Raw genomic sequence first — 19,165 nt, 5'->3', positions numbered from 1 at the left:
AAAGTTAAAGTAGAAAGGGACACTTGTTAACAACTTAATCCAAGTTGTTTAGCTATATGTTAACAAAATGAAATCAGTAACAAGAAATGTCTGGCTCCCTAACTGACAATGGTGATATTGTAAATGAAAATATGGAAATGGCAGACATGTTAAAAGTTACTTTGCATCAGTATTTACAGTAGAGGAAGAGGATAGCATGCCAGATACCCCAAGGAAACTAATTTTGAATCAGGGACGGGGGCTCACCGTAATTAACATAAGTAAATTAACAGTAATGAAGAAAATAATGGCACTAAAGAGTGACAATCTCCAGGGTTTTAAAGGAAGTAGGTAAGAGCATTACAGGCGCCCTAACTATAATCTTCCAAAGTTCTACTCGATTCAGGAACCGTTCCTTTAGATTGGAAAACTGCACATGTCACTCTGCCATTTAAGAAAGGTGAGAGAGGGAAACCAGGGAATTATAGACCAGTTAGCCTAACATCTGTTGTCAGGAAATTACACGAGTCTATAATTAAGGATAAAGTGACTGAACACCTTGAAAATTTTCAGCTGATCAGAGACAGCCAGCGTGGATTTATAAAGGGTAGGTCATGCCTGACAAACCTGATTGAATTTTTTGAAGAGGTGACTAAAGTAGTGGACAGGGGAATGTCTATGGATGTTGTTTATATGGACTTCCAGAAGGCATTTGATAAAGTCCCACATAAGAGACTGTTAGCTAAAGCTGAAGCTCATGGAATTGAGGGCAAATTATTGACCTGGTTAGGAAATTGGCTGAGCGGCAGAAGACAGAAAGTAGGGATAATGGGCAGGGAATCAAATTGGCAGGATGTGACTAGTGGTGTCCCACAGGGATCTGTGTTGGGGCCTCAACTATTCACTGTATTTATTAACAACACAGATGACGGGATAGAGAGCCACATATGCAAGACTGCCGATGACACAAAGAAAGGCAGCATTGTAATCAGTGTAAATGGAAGCATAACATCACAGAGAGATATTAATAGATTAAGTGAATGAGCAAAACTGTGGCAAACGGATTTCAATGTAGGCAAGTGTGAGGTCATCCATTTTGGACCTAAAAAGGATAGATCAGAGTACTTTCTAAATGGTGAAAAGCTCGAAACAGTGGATGTTCAAAGAGACTTGGCGGTTCATGCACATAGATCATCAAAATGTCATGGACAGGTACAGAAAATAATCAAAAAGGCTAATGGAATGCTGGCCTTTATATCTTGAGGACTAGAATACAAGAGGGTAGAAGTTATGCTACAGCTATACAAAGCCCTGGTTAGACCACACCTGGAGTACTGTGTTCAGTTCTGGGCACCGCACCTTAGGAAGGACATATTGGCCTTGGAGGGAGTGCAGTGTAGATTTACTAGAATAATACCTGGACATCGAGGGCTAAATTACGAGGAGAGATTACACAAACTAGGCTTGTATTCCCTGGAATTTAGAAGATTAAGGGGTGATTTGACCGAAGTTTTAAAGATATTAAGGGGAACTGATGGGGTAGATAGAGAGAAACTATTTCAGCTGGTTGGGGAGTCTAGGACTAGGGGACATAGCCTAAAAATTAGAGCCAGGACTTTCAGGAGTGAAGTTAGGAAACACTTCTACCTGCAAACAGCGGTAGAAGTTTGGAACTCTCTTCCGCAAACGGCAGTTGAAGGTAGCTCAATTGTTAACTTTAAATCTGAGATTGATAGACTTTTGTTAACCAAAGGTATTAAGGGATATGGAGTTAGGTCACAGATCAGCCATGATCACATTGAATAGCAGAACAGGCTCGAGGGGCTAAATGGCCTACTCCTGTTCCTATGTTCCTAAACCAAATTAAATTCACTTAATGATCAGACAAATTGAGGTAATGTAGCTCAGGGCTGAAAGCCAACAGTATGAGTTATGAGATGAGGTTCACCTTTGGGACGCCAACTCTTTATATTGGGAGTTTCCTAGGACAATTTCTTTGTGGGATACAATATTGCTAAGACAGTAAGGGGCCACTTCTGGACCAGAGCTCCTTTGTTATTTTTATTAATACATTTGACAATCTGGTTTTCTTGCAATTCACGCAGAGCTGTCATCTGTGGACTAATGATACTTGTAGATGTTGCAGAGAATCTCAGCCTTAAGGCTTACTGAACATAAGGAAGCATGAATGAAAAGAGACGATTTAGCTCATTAAGTCCACTCTATGCACAGACCAGGCACAATTTATTGTATTGTGGATTTTTCCTCACCCATTTAATCTCCTGGGTAAAGTTATGCATTAATAGCCTGATCCCCACAAGCTATTAAGCAAAATTCCAGAATATTGCCATTCCTCCCACATTGCCACTAACAACTCTCCCCCCTTTCGAAACAAACACATTTGCGATTATGCTAGAAACAGCTTTCAAAGTAAATCTGAAGTGCTGTCAATTCCATATTGAAGATCTGTCACCTTTTCACTTTGCTTAGAAGGTGTTGACATGATTTCCTCAGACTTAATAAATATCTTGAAAGTAAACGATGAGCTGACACCAGCAAAGATAAGATGGCATTTGCTGCCTTACTCTCCTTGCAACTGAGTTGTTACTATTAGCCCAAACTTTTAATGAACTGCTTTCAATGATTCTTATGTCCTTTCCAAAGTGGTATATGATTTTAAAAAATATATATATACCAAAATACTTAAAATAAAAAAAGAAATCTGAAATAAAAACATAAAACACAGGAAATGCACAGCAGGTCAGTCATCATCTGTAAAGAAGACAGGTTATGATGTTTTGGGTCTGTCTCTTTGAACGTACACACCCAAAACGTCGTAACCTGTCTTTTCTCTTTACAGATGCTGACTGATCCTGCTGTGTATTTCTAGCACCTTCTGCCTTTTTACCAAAACATTTAACTAGCTGGGGAAAAAAGACAAAGAATTAAATTAGTAAAGCTCCAGAAGAAAAGGGGTGGTGAGAAATTGCCAATCCAGTCTCTGCATTTACTAGTTTAAGTAAATGGCAGTGTACATGACAAAGATGATCCACCCGAATAGATGGGATTGGAAATGGCTGGAGTAAACACCAATAGTGGAGTAATTGGCTAAATTCCTAGAGGCTGGGTTACATCCATTTTTCTAGAATTCTTGAAAAATGACTCAGCAAATGGCTCAAAAGCAAAAAGTAGCTGAATCAATGCCATTACGAAAAACAAATTCAACACAAAACATTAGTAATATTATTGAAAAGCAATATTAAAGGTACTGAATATTGTATTTTATTATTTTCCCCTTTGGTATTCCCAAATCATTTTCAAGTACACTATACATTTTTCCCCCTGTATTTTCTTGATGGTTTTCACTGTGGACCCTCATGAGTGAAAACATGAGGACATTGGTGATTTAGGTGAATGAATGGCTGCTAGGTTCAATGTTCCTGGGGATTCCCAGAGTATCGATCCTCATTCTCAGTTCACTAATGAAATAAACATTCACCAACAGTATCACACATATGTGCTGAGGCAGATACAGGAGATGAATAGATCAAAATGAGTCATCTTACTTCAGTTGTATTACTTCTGTTCACAAGGATGGTTCTGCTTCCTGAAGTGCTGCTAGATTGGGCCATACAGGAAAAAAGTAGGAGCCTGTATCACTGTCATGATGTTAGCTAATGTCACATTGCTGGGTATTTAAATCTACTCCTGGAAACAAGAGGGCACAATCTCGCCACAGAGAGCATTTACACTCAGTGAACGAGTGGAAAACACACTCAATCCAGTCTAAAGGATAATGTTTTCTCTTTAGATGCAGAAAAACCTTTCTTGCAGTATATGAAAGCCGAGGTTTAGAGCATTTGCACTGCAGCGATCTTCAGCTAATAGGTTTCCATTCTGTATCCTTCAATCACTGTGAGAATACAAACCATAATCTCTCAATCTAGCCTGGTATAAAGAGATAAAATACAGAAGTACATCTTCCATCCCTTGTATTCTTCACCTAGTGATAGAAAATCTAGTCATAATCAGTATATATGAACTAAGCGCTGGAAGTAGAGTACTTAAAATCTCTCTTTAAGGGTATGATGTTAAGCCATTAGTGTTTCTGTCCGACTCATGGCTAATTGAGAATATTGGACTCATTTTGGTTGTGAGAAGATGTTGAATTGAGCTCATACTATCTTTAGTCTGTGCCAGGACATATTTTGCCCCAAATAGATTCTACATTATGGATGAATCAAGACCAATAACTGCTAGCAAAAACAGGGTTGTAGCTATGATATCTATTAGGAACTGGGTTGAACTCCCCCAATCTCATTTCGTGTAGGGTTGTCCCATGAGGATATTTTTCCCAAGCCACTGGGATAGTGAATGTTTGTTTTAATATCCATATGTAGAGGCTAAAATACACTTGTAATAAAACTTTTATCTTTGCACAGTAAAAACAAATTATTTTCCCATATGATCATTGTTCACTTTTAAAGTATAGACAAAAAGAACAGAAAAAAAATGACTGCTCAAGATTGCCAAATTTGGATTAGCTGAATGTTGGATGAGTTACCAAATTTAACACCTAGTTAGCCCGAACTGACTGTCAACATACAAAAAATCAATTTCTAACCCCTGCTTACCTAACGAATTATATCTGTAGCATCAGATATATCTAAGTAGAAAGGCAATATGAGATCTTTCCTTTCCTTTGGTGATCTCTGATATTTACTCAGCAAGTTAAGTACAGTGCACAAATCAGCAAGGCAGAGACCAAATTCAGAAAGCCCCACGTTTCTGGTCATTTCGTCTTGAAAACAAATTCAACCTCTGCTGAATGCTCAGAACAACACACAGGCCTGGAGTTTTCGCATGATTTCCACCCAGATGTCAGTGTAATCTGGGCGGAGTCGAATGAAATAGCACTAAAGATCACAGAATTTCAAGCATAAGTGAGTTGTGCCCATAACCACTTTACACTGGAGTTTCCTTGATCTTTTACGTTGGTTCAAAAGTCCATTCGCCCGAAGCAGTCCCCATCCACAAAACTGGCCATGTCCCCAGGTTGGAATGGCGGGTTTCAACAAATTGCACCCGTTCAGGGGTGTTCATCACATTGCACCCAGAAACTCAGATGCACAGGCACCTGTGGTTACATGAATCCAGTGTTAATCACCTGTACCTGAAGTGATCAGCAGTCAATTGAAGCCTGACCCAGGTCTGTTTCTCCTGCTGCTGTAATTACTTTAAATTCAGTTTAAATTAGTCTAAATTTAGTCAATTGACCTGCTCTTGGTACATAAGCCCTGTGACCAGCAGTCAATTGAAGCCACACAGGTGTGACCTGCTCTGCTGCAGTAATTAGTTAATTGAAGACAGCAGTGACCAGTAGTCAATTGAAGCCGATTAGAAAGTGAGACCAAGGGGGTGATTTTAAACCCCAAGAACGGGTGGGTTGGGGGCGGGTGGGAGTTGAAAATAGTTGTTTTTTTGGGTCGCGACCATAACCCGGCTTTATTTCCGGGTTTAACGTCGGCACGTAAAAGTACAGGCATCCCACTGGGAATGCAAAGTCCAAAAATTTTGCGGTTGCGACCCAAAAAAACAACTATTTTCAACTCCCACCCGCCCCCAACCCACCCGTTCTTGGGGTTTAAAATCACCTCCAAGAGTATTAAGTCAGTCAGTTCAAGAATATCTAATTGCCTGGCAATTCCACTCCTCTTTGTGATGATGGAGAATGCCCTGTTCCAGACACAACTCGATCACACTGCTTGATTGCACTGATTCATGGGAGGTTTTGCATTCGGGCTTTTGCTAATGAGTTTGTTTCGAAACTTCAGAATAACTTCACCTTGGAAAAACCGGCGCAGTGTCCGGCACATTCTGGGCGCACTTTGCTGATTGCGCCCCTCGCGGAAACTCCATGCCACAGTGTACCAGGGTACTTACCTTCTTCCCACCTTTCTTTCCTTTCTTTGCACTTTTATCCTTGTCCACTGCTAGTTTTAAGTTCTTCAGCTCCTCCCTCATGAGCTCATCTACCTGTAATGTAGAAAAGCACATATGGTACTAATCAGAAATTTTTTAATTGTCACTGGTTCACCATTTAGTGTCATTATAGCCATAAGCTCTGACTTAGCTGCTGTAGGACTAGGATATCATTTTGTGTGCGCATACATATATACTGAAAAGAAAAGCTAAAAATGCCCAAAATCTCAAATAAAAATAGAAAATGCTGGGAACACTCAACAAATCAATCAGCACCTGAAAAAAAAATGATAAACATTTTGGATGTAAGAAACTAGGAAGTCCCTTAATTTGACGGATAAAAAGTCAAATGCCAGGTCTGCTAACTCCTATCATAAAGAATCAGTTGAAGGGTTTAATAGCTCATGAAAGGTTTTTATTAACAAGCTGTAAAGATGCGAAACGTGACAAATGATCAGCAAAGATCATCTTGTCAGGCAGCGAAAAGGTATTAGAAAAGCAAAAAGTAAGTAAAATTAATAAAAGAATGAATAAGAAGGTGGATGAGAGAAACAGGCAGGAGGATGGGGGATTCTGAAGTTGATGGAACAGTTCCTACAGAAGCAGAGAGGAGAAGAGAGGGAAAGGCATGTTTCACGATGGGATGCCATTGTAGATGGTGGAAATGGGAGATGCGGTTCGCTGGTCAGTTGGGAGGTGATGATAAGAGGGACTCTGTCATTATGAAGCAGGAGAGCGGATAGTCAAGGAAAGTTGATCGCAGCAAAGGGAAAACTTTGGCTGAGGAAAGAGGACATTTCAGAAACCGTGAAACCTTGATACTTTGTGACAGGAGTTAGCAAACCCCTGACTCCTATCATGTTTGACTTTTACCCGATGTTCTTCCCTCCTCTTCTCATTTTGATCACTCCTGTAAAAGGACTCGTGTATATCCGAGTTTCCAGTTGTGATGAATGGATCAATATCTGAAGTGTTAGTAGGTCTTTTCGCTTTATAGTTGCTGACAGACCTGCTGTGTTTCAAGCATTTTCTCTTTTTATTTCAGGTTAATATGTCACCACGATAGTAAGTTAAGGATTCAGATCTATGTGGACGCTGATTAGGTTGCCTGGTCTGCTTCTTCAGTTGCCTGCATGCTACAATGAACTCTCAGTTCTATAGGGAGAAGGAAAGCGTGCTGGGTAAAATTGAAGGCAATTGAACTGTTAGCAGTTGCATTAATTCTGATGAGTAAGTGAAGGGATTTACAGTTCATATAAAATTGTTAAAATGCCCTCATCCATGTTTGAGTGAAGCTATTTGCAATGTAAACTTCAAAACTTTATTGTACTCTTTATGTTACAATAAATCTCCATCTATAAACTCAAGTTCCTAAAGCACAGAAAATTGAGGATGGGCTGAGGGAATAAATCCCAGAAGAAATTAAAAACATATACAGCTTTGTGGATTTAGCGATAAAACTATTACCAATTTGCAGGCGTCAAATTACGTCTTTCCATGTGCAATCAACTCTAATAACAAACAACGGGTCAGCCTGCACTGCCCTGATACTGTTCATGAATAAATTCTGATACCTGGACTGTGATGCATGGAATTTCCTGCAATAAGCAGTACCCTTTTTGGAAGCAAACTAAACAAACCTACTTTCACTGTGGCATGGAAGGCAAAATTCCAATGTGAATTTAATTAAAAATGACTTATGAAATTAAGTTTTTTTTCTTAAAATCAAAGAATGCTGCATTGCTCTGCCTGGAACATGATATTAAAAGTTGCACATGGGAAAATGAAGCAAGATTTCTGAAGATCAATAGCTGGAAAGAGAATCAAAGGCCCCTAATCAGTCCCTGATTTTTTTTCCCCACAGATACTGTCTTTGGGAACTGAGGATGCTGTCGCCATTGTACAGTTGTACTGACCACATTAGATAGGAGGAGCTAGTGAGTAAGTCTGATCAGATGCTGCACATGTAGGAAAACAGAGTTGTTGTTCATTAATAAAATTTGGTTTCTGCATACTCGGTGAACTCTGGAATTAATTAACTACAAAGCAGAGCGTCTAAGTATTACAAGGAGAGATATTCCTTTAATAAATGTCTGTCTTTTGTCTATTTTGTCTGAATGAGTATAGCTATGACTACACTATAAATATGCTGACTGGAAAGCTCTATTTCCAATCATTGCATGACCTAAAAGGGGTACAAGCACAAGTCAACCCACTCCTCTCCTGAAGGCACTGATTCATTGGGTGATAGGGTTCCATAAGTGCTGTCTGCCCTCTGCAACTTCACACAAGTGACTTTTCTTCAAGTGTAAGCCTAGATGCTTGGTGTCAGTAGGCAAACGTGGACAGCATCATGCTGTGTGTGCAGGGATCACTGGCTGATTATCCCTCTGCTTGGGCCGGGGACAATGAAGCTAACTTTCGTATCCCCACTGTTACCTCAGTGAGAATCAACTACCTCAGCACAGATTGGGGATTCAACCTATGACTTTTCTGGGTTGCATGGCTCAGTACCGCAATGGCTGGTGAATTTACTCACTCAGCCATTAGAGGGGCGACATGAAACCTATTTCTTTGTCTGCTTCTTTCTCGGTCACCCAACCCTCCTCTGTATATCTCTTTGTATCTCTCTGCTGTCTCTTGGTAAGTGTGTCCACCATGCAAAAATTTTGCCCAGTGGTGGAAATAATTACCCACCATGCCCACCCCAACATTCACTGAAACAAAAACTGCCACTTCAATAACCAACAAAACCAGGCCAATGGAACGGATAAGGCTGCTATTTATCAAAACAGAGATCCCTTAATGGGCTGGATTCTGCTCGTGAGGTGGGGGTGGGGAAATATAGTGCCCCACTAGTATAGAACTGTGTTTTGGAGACTTAATAGTTGCCAGGGAAGAAAAGAAGCAAGAAAGTACTAGTGAGGGTAGATGAGTGCAATGCAGTTGATGTGGTGTATCTGGACTTTCAAAAGGCGTTTGATAAAGTGCTGCACGGTAGGCTTATCATCAAGATTGCAGCCCATGGAATAAAGGGGGCAGTAGCAACATGGATGCAGAATTGGCTAAGGGACAGGAAACAGTAGTGTTGATTGGTTGTTTTTTGGACTGGAGGGAGGTGTCCAGTGGTGTTTCCCAGGGGTCGGTGCTAGGATCACTGCTTTTCTTGATATATTGTAAACAATTTTACAACACCAAGTTATAGTCCAACAAATTTATTTTAAATTCCACAAGCTTTCGGAGGCTTCCTCCTTCACCTGAGGAAGGAGGAAGCCTCCGAAAGCTTGTGGAATTTAAAATAAATTTGTTGGACTATAACTTGGTGTTGTAAAATTGTTTACAATTGTCAACCCCAGTCCATCACCGGCATCTCCACATCATTTCTTGATATATATTAATGACTTGGACTTGGGTGTACAGAGCACAATTTCAAAATTTGCAGATGACACAAAATTTGGAAGGGTAGTAAACAGTGAGGAGGATAGTGATAGACTTCAAGAGGATATAGGCAGGCTGATGGTATGCGTGGACACGTGGCAGATTAAATTTAATACATAAAAATGTGAAGTGATACATTTCGGTAGGAAGAACGAGGAGAGGTAATATAAACTAGAGGGCACAACTCTAAAAGGGGTACAGCAACAGAGAGATCTGGGGATATATGTGCACAAATCGTTGAAGGTAGCAGGGCAGGTTGAGAAAGCAGTTAAAAAAGCATACGGGATCCTGGGCTTTAAAAACAGAGGCACAGTGTACAAAAGTAAGGAAGTCATGATGCACCTTTATAAAACACTGGTTCAGCCACAACTGGTGTATTGTGTCCAGTTCTGGGAACTGCACTTCAGGAAAGATGCGAAGGCCTTAGAGAGGGTGCAGAAGAGATTTACTAGAATGATTCCAGGGATGAGGGACTTCAGTTATGTGGATAGACTGGAGAAGCTGGGGTTGTTTTCCTTTGAACAGAGACGGTTGCAAGGAGATTTGATAGAGGTATTCAAAATCATGAAGGGTCTACGCAGAGTAGACAGAGAGAAACTGTTCCCATTGGCGGAAGGGTCAAGAACCAAAGGGCATAGATTTAAGGTGATTGGCAAAAGAACCAAAGGTGTCATGAGGAAAAACTTTTTTACACAGCGAGTGGTTAGGATCTGGAATGCACTGCCCGAGGGGGTGGTGGAGGCAGATTCAATCATGGCCTTCAAAAGGGAGCTGGATAAGTACTTGAAAGGAAAATATTTCCAGGACTATGGGAAAAAGGAAGGGAGTGGGACTAGCTGGATTGCTCATGCATAGAGCCAGTACAGACTCAATGAGCTGAATGGCCTCTTTCGGTGCTGTAACCTTTCTGTAATTCTATGAAAGTAGAAAACATCTGGGCTATTAAAATGCAACTACGTTAAAAATATTTTTGAAAATTTCAAAATGGTAATCCAGTCTTGGGATGCCTTCTGAACCCCGATTGGACTACTCTTTGTGATGCACTGCACCCACCATTATCCTTTCTATACTGAGCACAATTAGAGCTCCATATAACAGACTGGCGGCAACATTACTGATGGTGCTAACAACCAAGACATATAAAACTTCTCTCAAGAACACATATTAACTAATCTTGTATTCAATTAAAATGGTTATCCCTAAAATTTTGACTTTCTCTCAGGAGATTAATTAAGTGGAGTTTAATCCTTTATAGGGTAAACTGTACACGGTCTGTTGAGCTGGGCTGATGACCTCTTTTCATTTCACACCTTCCTTATGATGGAGCAGATAGGCTAATTCCACATCACTTAAAAGTTACAGTCACTCAGTAACTTTTCAACTCTGGGACCTGATTGATGAAAGTCTCCCTGCTGGCTGTAATGAAGGTTTTTACCCAGTTCGTAGTGGATAAGCTTATCAAACTAAAGGAGCGGCTGAAGTATTCTTCTCTGGCATTTTTCAGCTGGAAAACATATTTGTTCAGCAACTTCATAAATCATGAATTTGTCTCCCTTCTTCCTCTCCCAAAGACACTGACTCATGTCGGTATCCTACTTCACTCGTGCAAACAGCACCTAGTACCTCACACAAACAGCCAGTCTTCACGTGTGAGACTAATTGCAGCAGGCTAATAAACTGAGGAGTACACTACAGCCATCAAAGAAAATCACAATTATTAACACAAAACATATGATAGGCTAAACTAGCTGCTCATAATCTTGATTTCAAAATAACAGTCCTGGAAATAATAGGGAAAAATCAAATCAGTAAGATCTGTTTTCAAGAGAAATATATATAGTAAGTAAATATGTGAAACCAGCTGTATTATTTATTTCAATTATGGCACATAAGACATTTAACTTGAAGGATAAAATTGTCACAGATGTTTATGTGAATTCAGCTTGACGCAGCAATTGGCATAACATACCACCCAACAGATCAAACATCAAAAGTCTGTATTACAGAAAGTAAAAAACAAAAATCTTCCTTGGAGACCAAAAACTGACTGTAATCATCGATATAACAGATGTTATTGAAATAGTCACTTTAGGTCATGAGTTTTATGGATGATTTGATGTATGTATTATATATTGTAAAAGATTATGAGCTGTGAATAGAATAGTTAGTCATAATCTTACAATTACAAAGAATTACAATTACAAAGAATGTACAGCACAGAAACAGGCCATTTGGCCCAACAGGTCCATGTTTATGCTCCACATGAGCCTCCTCCCACTCTTCTTCATCTAACCCTACCAACATATCCTTCTATTCCCTTCTCCCTCATGTGTTTATCTCGCTTCCCCTTATATGCATCTATGCTAGTCGCCTAAACTACTCCTGTGGTAGTGATTCCACATTCTTACCACCCTCTGGGTGAAGAAGTTTCTCCTAAGTTCCCTACTGAATTTGTTAGTTGTAAACAATTTTACAACACCAAGTTATAGTCCAGCAATTTTATTTTAAATTCACAAGCTTTCGGAGATTTTCTCCTTCCTCAGGCAAATTTGTTAGTGACTAGCTTATATTTATGGCCCCTAGTACTGGCCTCCCCCGCAAGTGGAAACATTTTCTCTACGTCTACCCTATCAAATCCTTGCATAATCTTAAAGACTTTTATCAGGTCACCCCTCAGCCTAGTCAATCTTTCCTGATAGGCATAACCTCTAATTTCTGGTATCATCATGGTCAAATCTTTTTTGCAATACCTCCAGTGCATTTTATAGTATGGAGACCAGAACTGTTCACAGTACTCCAAGTGTGGTCCATCCAAGGTTCTGCACAAGTTTAGCATAACTTATCTGCCTTTTAATTCTATCCTTCTAGAAATGAACCCCAGTACTTGGTTTGCATTTTATAGGTCTTATTTATCTGCATCGCTACTTTAAATGATTTGTGTATTTGCAACCCTAAATCCCTCTGCTCCTCTTCCCTGTTTAGACTCTTATTTTCAAGGACAACATGGCCTCCTTATTATTCCTACCAAAACATACCACTGAGAATCATAGAATCATAGAAAGGTTACAGCACGGAAGAAGACCATTCGGCCCATCGAGTCCGTGCCGGCTCTATGCAAGAGCAATCCAGCTAGTCCCACTCCCCCGCCCTTACCCTGTAACCCTGCAATTTTTTTCCTTTCAAGTACTTATCCAGTTCCCTCTTGAAGGCCATGATTGAATCTGCCTCCACCACCCCCTCGAGCAGTGCATTCCAGATACTAACCACTCGCTGTGTAAAAACATTTTTCCTCATGTCACCTTTGGTTCTTTTGCCAATCACCTTAAATCTATGTCCTCTGGTTCTTGACACTTCTGCCAATGGGAACAGTTTCTCTCTATCTACTCTGTCTAGACCCATCATGATTTTGAACACTTCGATCAAATCTCCTCGCAACCGCCACTGTTCCAAGGAGAACAGCCCCAACTTCTCCAGTCTATCCACGTAACTAAAGTCCCTCATCCCTGGAATCATTCTAGTAAATCTTTTCTGCAACCTCTCTAAGGCCTTCACGTCTTTCCTAAAGTGCAGTGCCTAAAACTGGACACAATATTCCAGTTGTGGCTGAACCAATGTTTTATAAAGGTTCATAATGACTTCCATACTTTTGTACTCTAAGCCTCTATTTATAAAGCCCAGGATCCCATATGCTTTTTTAACTGCTTTCTCAACCTGCCCTGCTACCTTCAACATATACAACAGATCTCTCTGTTCCTGAAACCCATTTGGAGTTGTGTCCTCTAGTTTATATTGCCTCTCCTCGTTCTTCCTACCGAAATGTATCACTTCGCATTTTTCTGCATTAAATTTAATTTGTCACGTGTCCGCTATGCCACCAGCCTGTCTATATCCTCTTGAAGTCTATCACTGTCCTCCTCACTGTTTACCACCCTTCCAAGTTTTGTGTCATCTGCAAATTTTGAAATTGTGCCCTGTACACCCAAGTCCAAGTCATTAATATATATCAAGAAAAGCAGCGGTCCCAGAACTGACCCCTAGGGAACACCACTGTACACCTCCCTCCAGTCTGAAAAGCAACCATTCACCAATACTCTTTCAGCTAAATCTGCATCCATGTTGCTACTGCCCTCTTTATTCCACGGGGCGTAATCTTGATGATAAGCCTACCGTGCGGCACTTTATCAAGTACCTTTTGAAAGTCCATATACACCATATCAACTGCATTGCCCTCATCAAAAAACTCTATCAGGTTAGTTAAACACGATTTTTCTTTAACAAATCCTGCTGGCTTTCCCTAATCAATCCACCCTCGTCCAAGTCACTCTTAATTCTGTCCTGGATTATCGTTTCTAAAAGTTTCCCCATCGCTGAGGTTAAACTGACTGGCTTATAGTTGCTGGGTTTATCCTTACACCCTTTTTTGAACAAAGGTGTAACATTTGCAATTTTCCAGGCCTCTGGCACCACCCCTGTATCTACAGATGTTTGGAAGATTATGGCCAGTACCTCCGCAATTTCCACCCTTACTTCCCTCAGCAAGCTAGGATGCATCCCATCCGGACTGGGTGACTCTTCTTTATCAATTTTTAGCCCATCCAGTATCTCAAATATATCTACCTTTACTGAGACTCTGGCAGCATCTTCTTCCTTGGTAAAGACACATGCAAAGTACTCATTTAGTACCTCAACCATCCCCTCTGCCTCCATGAGTAGATCTCCTTTATGGTCCCTAATAAGCCCCACCCCTCCTCTTACTACCCATTTACTGTTTACATGCCTGTAGAAGACTTTTGGATTCCCTTTTATGTTGGCTGCCAGTCTATTCTCATACTCTCTCTTTGCCCCTCTTACTTCCTTTTTCACTTCCCCTCTGAACTTTCTATATTCTGTCTGGTTCTCACTCGTGTTATCAACCTGACATCTGTCATACGCCCCTTTTTTCCATTTCATCTTATTCACTATCTCTTTTGTCATCCAGCGAGCTCTGGCTTTAGTTGTCCTACCTTTCTGCCTCGCGGGAATGTGCCTGGACTGTACCTGAACCATCTCCTCCTTAAAGGCCGCCCACTGTTCAATTACAGTTTTGCCTGCCAATCTTTGATTCCAATTTACCCGGGCCAGATCTATTCTCATCCCATTGAAATTGGCCCTCCTCCGATTGAGTATTTTTACTTTAGATTGGTCCGTGTCCTTTTCCATCGCTTTTCTAAACTTATGATCGCTGCTCCCTAAATGCTCCATCACTGACACTTGCTTCACTTGGCCCACCTCAATCCCAAGAACCAAGTCCAGAATTCATAAGCAACTAATCATAGACTCGTGTGGCGGTAATGAAATCACTCATTTCTGATTTCTCAGCTTTAAAAAAAATGACGTTGAGGCTTGCTAATAAACACCAGTGATATTTCTGTATGGAAAACTTGTTTATTAAAGAAAAGAAAATGGGGCTAAGTACATGAATCTTAAGTACTTATTTTGAGATATATTCCACATATTTTACTAATAAATGAAAAGTTCACTTAAAAATGATAGCTTAAAGATCAGCTGTCCGTTTTACACCTCATCAATTTTACTTTCCATTGAAGGGTGGGATGTGCCCTGATGATGTCAGTCAGCGGGATTCTCTTACACTGAGTTCCAGGTTTCAGCTCCTAGCATGGATATTGATGTGTTCCACCTGGCAGTTAAAAAATGACTCAGTAGATACTGGGGAGTAAAACATTACATGAACCTTAAAACAGCAGCATGAGGGAGGCAAACAAAATTTTAAAAAAGCAGCGAGTTCAACAACTCCACTAGACTTGATCAAACAGATGGTAAGTGCTTAACATGTGTTTTTAGAATTGCATAAATGAAATGTCCCTAGAATGTGCAAAACAGTTCCTTATTATCTTGTTATTTTTTCCAGGATGGCAGCTGAAAGTAAACATGATTAGACTTGAAATTTTACACACGTTTAGATACTGAAACTTGTAAATAGACTCAGACCTTCTTCCTGGGGGATTAAAGCTGCATTAAATATCAGCAGACCCAATCTGACAGAAAGGGTGTTTTTATTGCTATTAAACAACCATGTCAGGTTTACAATTTTAGGCAAACAAATTGTTCTATTTATAAATGTTTACAAAAATGAATAAATGTTTGTTACTCAACTTGATTTAGGGCTCAATGGGCCAGTGATGTTACAAAGCATTTGTGTATGTGAGCTGGAAAGGAAGAAATCAACAATTTTTAGGAACAGGAAAAAGCTATTAAGACCAGCAGGCCAGCTTTCCAAGATAGGTGTTCAAAATAGCTTTCATTACTTTCATTCAGAGAAATTCACATGAAGTGACTAGTTTGTTAATTGAGGCATTTTATGCTGACATCAAGATTTGTCTAAACTCTTATTAACGCACCCCGCCCCCCCAGCCAAGTTTGCCATATTTGTACACCAACACATTTTAACCTAAATTTCTCATCTTTTCTGCCCTCTGCTTCTTGAGACAGTTTTATGTTGGAGCGGGGTTCTATAGCTGCCAGCAGCCCTTTGGTACCTTGCCCTGTTTGCTATTTGTATGTGCAAGCTAAGTCAGTGAAGCTATTTGACTGACAGCGCTGGCATTAAATCCAAGCTCATTCCTGCCCTCGCCTGACATGAGCACATTCCAACATCACTTGACAGGAATCTGACTTGTTTTTTCTGCTCTTGAGGCCAGGGATACTGAAGGCATTTGCAGTACTCTTATATCCTTCTGGTGGATATCAACTAACCCAACACAGACCCAAATATAGGTTTCTGATCTGCAGGGCTCAATCTCAGTCCTACTTCCAGAGGTAGGCGCATAAAATTTTTGTTAGAGCAAAATCCCAAAGGTCTGGAACAAGAATACATTTTATTCTTCTATTTTTAAGCCTGTGTTTTCTTGTAGCTGGCTCACACAACACGTCACAATAAACAAACAAAAACAATATTTCTCAAAACCTTTTACAATCAACTCCACCACAAAACTTGGAGCCTCCCATGCCCCCATAACTAAGAATACAGATACTGGTAAATCTGAATAAAAAAGTCTCTCTCCTTCCCTTCAGTTTGTCTCACTCCCTCTCTTTCCCGTCTATATTTCTCTCCCACTTTCCTTTGTGTAAGCCCTTCTGTGTTTCTCTCCTCCTTCCCTCTACGTTTCTCTCACTTTCCATTCTTTATCTGTCTCAGCTCCTTCCCTTGTGTGTTTCTCTCTACACCATCGCTTTTGTCTCTCCTTGCCTCTCTTGTCTCTCTATCCCTCTCTGCTTCTTCCCTTCTGTCCCTCCCACCTTCTTCCCTTTCACGAGTCTCTGCTCCTTCCCTTCTGTCTGTACCTCTTTCCGTTTGTCCATCTCTCTCAACTCCTTTCCTTCTGTATCTCTTTCCCTTCTGCTTTTTGTCTTTCTCCTCCTTCCCTTTTCTGTCTGTTTCCCCTGCCTCTGTCGCCTCCATTTATTGTGCGCTTCTCTCTCCTCTCCTGAATGCCCCTCTCTCTCGTCCTTACCTTTAATGTTCCTCTCCCCTTCCCTTCTGTGTGTCTCTTTCTTCTCCTTTTCTTCTCACCTCTTTTGTTTCTCTCTGTCACCTCTTATAGTTGTCTCTCTCCTCCTCTCCTTTTCGAGTTTGCTCCCTCCCTTTCTAGTTCGCTTTCTCTCTTCCATTCTGCACTGTGCTCTCTTGCTCATTTTCTGGTTGGCTCTATGTCCCCCTTTCTGCTTCACTTTCTTTCCCTTTCTACTTCACACTGTCTTTCTCATCCCTTTTCTCTCTTTTCATTTCATTTTGCGCTCTCACTCTCCTTTTCTGTTTCACACTCCCTCTCTCCTTTTCTGGCTTGCACACATTCTTCCCTTTTCTGTCTTTACTTTCTTTCTCCTTTTGTGATTTGTTTTCTTTTTTATCAAGTTCGCTTCATCTGCCCTTTCTGGGTTATTTTCTTCTTATCTGGTTCACTTTATCTCTCTTTTTCTGGTTTGCTTTTTCTTTCTCCTTTTCTGGCTCAATCAGGCCCTCCTCTCTTGCCCTCACTATGTTTAGTCTCTTCTCTGCTTCGCCCTCTTTTTTTCCCCCCTTCCTTGCTACTCTCTTCTGTTTATTTTCGCGAGGGACTGTAAGAAGAGAAAAAAAGCAGATTCCTGAACAAAAGGAGATCTGCTGAATCCAGGACAATGGCAGCAGACCAGTTAGTTGGGAGTAGTGGGAGACAGCAGGCTGGGCTTGGAGTACCTGCAGGAAAGTATGGGCTCTTCATTTAGCCGCAGTGGGAGTGATCGGGCTGGTTCTGTAGAAGCAGCAGGCCATGTCTGAGACCATTTCACAACGGGATCAAATGGGTTTGGGCCATTGGCAACCATAAATACGGCTCCAGCTACAACTTCAAAATGACACAGGAAGAACTGGAGTGGAATGGCTTCCATGGCTGATACAACTTGCAGCCAATCAAAAAGGACTGAGGCAGCCCTGGATTCAATACCATCAGGACTGTACTTTTTTTTTATTCGTTCATGGGATGTGGGCCTCACTGGCAAGACCAACATTTATTGCCAATCCCTAATTGCCCTAATTGCCCTTGAGAAGGTGGGTGATTTTGACCCAGCGACAATGAAGGAACGGCAGTATATTTCCAAGTCGGGATGGTGTGTGACTTGGAGGGGAACGTGCAGGTGGTGTTATTCCCATGTGCCTGCCGCCCTTGTCCTTCTAGGTGGCAGAGGTCGCGGGTTTGGGAGGTGCTATTGAAGAAGCCTTGGTGAATTGCTCCAGTGCATCCTGTAGATGGTACACACTGCAGCCACGGTGCACCGGTGGTGAAGGGAATGAATGTTTAGGGTGGTGGATTGGGTGCCAATCAAGCAGGCTTCTTTGTCCTGGATGGTGATGAGCTTCTTGAGTGTTGTTGGAGCTGCATTCATCCAGGCAAGTGGAGAATATTCCATCACACTCCTGATTTGTGCCTTGTAGATGGTGGAAAGGCTTTGGGGAGTCAGGAGATGAGTCACTCGCCGCAGAATACCCCTCTGACCTGCTCTTGTAGCCACAGTATTTATGTGGCTAGTCCAGTTATGTTTCTGGTCAATGGTGACCCCCAGGGTGTTGATGATGAGGGAATTGGTCGATGGTAATGCCGACGAATGTCAAGGGGAGGTGGTTAGACTCTCTCTTGTTGGAGGTGGTCATTGTCTGGCACTTGTCTGGCACGAATGTTACTTGCCACTTATCAGCCCAAGCCTAGATGTTGTCCAGGTCCTGCAGCATGCGGGCACGGACCGCTTCATTATCTGAGGGGTTCCAAATGGAACAGAACACACTGCAATCGTCAGCGAACATCTCCATTTCTGACCTTATGATGGAGGGAAGGTCACTGACGAAGCAGCCGAAGATGGTTGGGCCAAGGACACGGCCCTGAGGAACTACTGCAGCAATGTCCTGGGGCTGAGGTGATTGTTCTCCAACAATCACTACCTTTGTGCTAGGTACAACTCCAGCCACTGGAGAGTTTTACCCCTGATTTGCATTGACTTCAATTTTGCTAGGGCTCCTTGGTGCCACACTCGGTCAAATGCTGCCTTGATGTCAAGGGCAGTTACTCTCACCTCACCTCTGGAATTCAGCTCTTTTGTCCATGTTTGGACCAAGGCTGTAATGAGGTCTGGAGCCGAATGGTCCTGGCGGAAGCTAAACTGAGCATCGGTGAGCAAGTTATTGGTGAGTAAGTGCCGTTTGATAGCACTATCGACAACACCTTCCATCACTTTGCTG

The 19,165-nt window shown here is 41.4% G+C and overlaps 1 protein-coding gene across 1 annotated transcript in view; it reads right to left on the bottom strand.

Moving 5' to 3' along the window:
• iqca1 (IQ motif containing with AAA domain 1) overlaps positions 1 to 19,165 on the bottom strand; it is a 189,280-nt gene that overhangs the window by 57,832 nt on the left and 112,283 nt on the right. The window contains exon 11 of the mRNA XM_067987925.1: positions 5,923 to 6,015. Within this exon, the coding sequence (XP_067844026.1) occupies positions 5,923 to 6,015 (93 nt within the window). The remainder of the gene's footprint in view (positions 1 to 5,922; positions 6,016 to 19,165) is intronic.

Source organism: Heptranchias perlo, chromosome 7 (assembly GCF_035084215.1).
Source record: "Heptranchias perlo isolate sHepPer1 chromosome 7, sHepPer1.hap1, whole genome shotgun sequence".
NCBI classification, from domain to species: Eukaryota; Metazoa; Chordata; class Chondrichthyes; order Hexanchiformes; family Hexanchidae; genus Heptranchias; species Heptranchias perlo.
The sequence above is the reverse complement of the archived record's forward strand: the minus strand, read 5'-3'. Positions and strand labels throughout refer to the sequence as shown.